Source organism: Lactuca sativa, chromosome 7, assembly GCF_002870075.4.
Source record: "Lactuca sativa cultivar Salinas chromosome 7, Lsat_Salinas_v11, whole genome shotgun sequence".
Lineage (NCBI taxonomy): Eukaryota > Viridiplantae > Streptophyta > Magnoliopsida > Asterales > Asteraceae > Lactuca > Lactuca sativa.
Window position 1 is genome coordinate 66457346 of NC_056629.2, and position 1738 is coordinate 66459083.

Here is a 1738-nt window from a genome sequence, read left to right on the forward strand (position 1 = left end):
AAATAAGAATCATCTATTTTTCAATAATTGATTTTGAGATCTTCAAATATTAGTTATGTTTTTTTATACACTTATATAACTTATATAAAGTATATATATGCAAGAAATAGTATCAAATTTTAGTAAAATATATACGGTTAATGATAAAATATTAAACTAACCAGAGAATCTGAAGCACATTAAGTCGGTTTATAGAACACATTGGGATGCAAAAAACTTCGAAAGTAGAGTTTAAAACTCGAGTTCCAAAACATTGTCTACCCTTTGGATCTTTTCCATTATAACTTCACTCCAATTTTATGAACAACAGCTTCCCAACTTTTTTTCTTTTTTCTATATTTGTGATTTTTTATATTATAATAACGGATTTCGTTGGTTGATTGAGATCGTTTAAGTCCTGCTATAAATTTCATTGTTAGCAAGTTTAAGAGGCTCATCAATTCTTGGGAGAGTTGAAAACAAATAAAGATCTCGAATTCTTTATTTTAATTTATAATAACTTAATCGAAATATTAAGATGAATTTTTAGGAAAATGTACAAAACCATTGCTTGGAATTGGGAATCACGTGATGCCATTAAGACAAAACACCCCGACCAAGTAATTAATTAACCCATAAAAAACATCATACTAGAGAGAGTGAGAAAGAACTGCATGAGTAAAAGTGTCTTAAAACTATTTATAAAATATATGGAAAAAAGAAAGAAAAAAAAAAGATGTTAAATATTATTAATTCTCTCATTTCTCAACACATTGGTGACCTTTGAGGAATTCCCTTTCTTCTACTCATGCTTGTTGCCATGTCTTCTTCAGAATGAACCTTACTCGAAAACCTTTCACAAGAATAAAGTCCACTCCTTTTCTTCCTTACGAACCCGGTGCACATCATGCTCATGTTTTCAGACCCAGATGAACCCGACCCTGAACTCATCGGGTCATCTGAGTCAACAACGGTCGAGTGAGGTGTCTCGTTAGTCATTTCATCATCCCCAGTGTCGTTCGGAATGAAGAAATCGGGGCCAAGCTGTAATGAATTGCATACCCTTAGGAAGGGTGTGAGGTCTCTATAATGTTTCAGCACAAAATCCACCTACAATATTCATAAAGATTTAAAACTCAATTCAGCTTTAATCAATGTATGCTCATTATAATAATCAAATTAGAAATTTTTCTTTAAAATACTCTCTCTCTCTCTCTCTCTCCTCTCTCTCTCTCTCTCTCTCTCTCTCTCTCTCTCTCTCTCTCTCTCTCTCTCTCTCTCTCTCTCTTCTCTCTCTCTCTCCCTCTCTCTCTCTCTCTCTCTCTCTCCTCTCTCCTCTCTCTCTCTCTCTCTCACACACACACACACACACACACACACACACGTATATTTGTGTGTGTGTGTTTATGTTCTCAACTTGCTAATATGATATGGATTTTGTGATTTGAAGTTGTAAAAAGGAAATAAATAAATAACAATGAAATTATGGTTATTTTGGGTTCTAGCAAGGTTAAGCATCGATTTTTTTTTTTTTAACAAAACATGTGGTTACAACTTACAACAGTAAATTAAGCTTTCAAGGAAAATTTATATCCCACTATAACACAATCTTTCAAGTAACAACTTAAAATAATAAGTGATGAGTTAGAATTTGAGTTGCGGAATTGAAATAAGTCATTGCGGCTGAAAGCTTGAATTTTGATCCCATGTTACGAATCGGAGAAATATAGAGATTTTCGGGATTGAATTACTATACCTT

At 33.0% G+C, this 1738-nt stretch overlaps 1 protein-coding gene across 1 annotated transcript in view; it reads right to left on the reverse strand.

The window, feature by feature from the left end:
• Positions 1–641: 641 nt before the first annotated feature.
• Positions 642–1738, reverse strand: part of LOC111882258 (protein RGF1 INDUCIBLE TRANSCRIPTION FACTOR 1) — a 1824-nt gene continuing 727 nt past the window's right edge. Inside the window, exons 3-4 of the mRNA XM_023878614.2 lie at positions 1736–1738; positions 642–1089 (exon numbers count right to left, since the gene is read on the reverse strand). The exon at positions 1736–1738 is cut by the window's right edge and continues 138 nt beyond it. Coding sequence (XP_023734382.1) covers positions 745–1089; positions 1736–1738 — 348 coding nt within the window. The 3' untranslated portion in view covers positions 642–744. The remainder of the gene's footprint in view (positions 1090–1735) is intronic.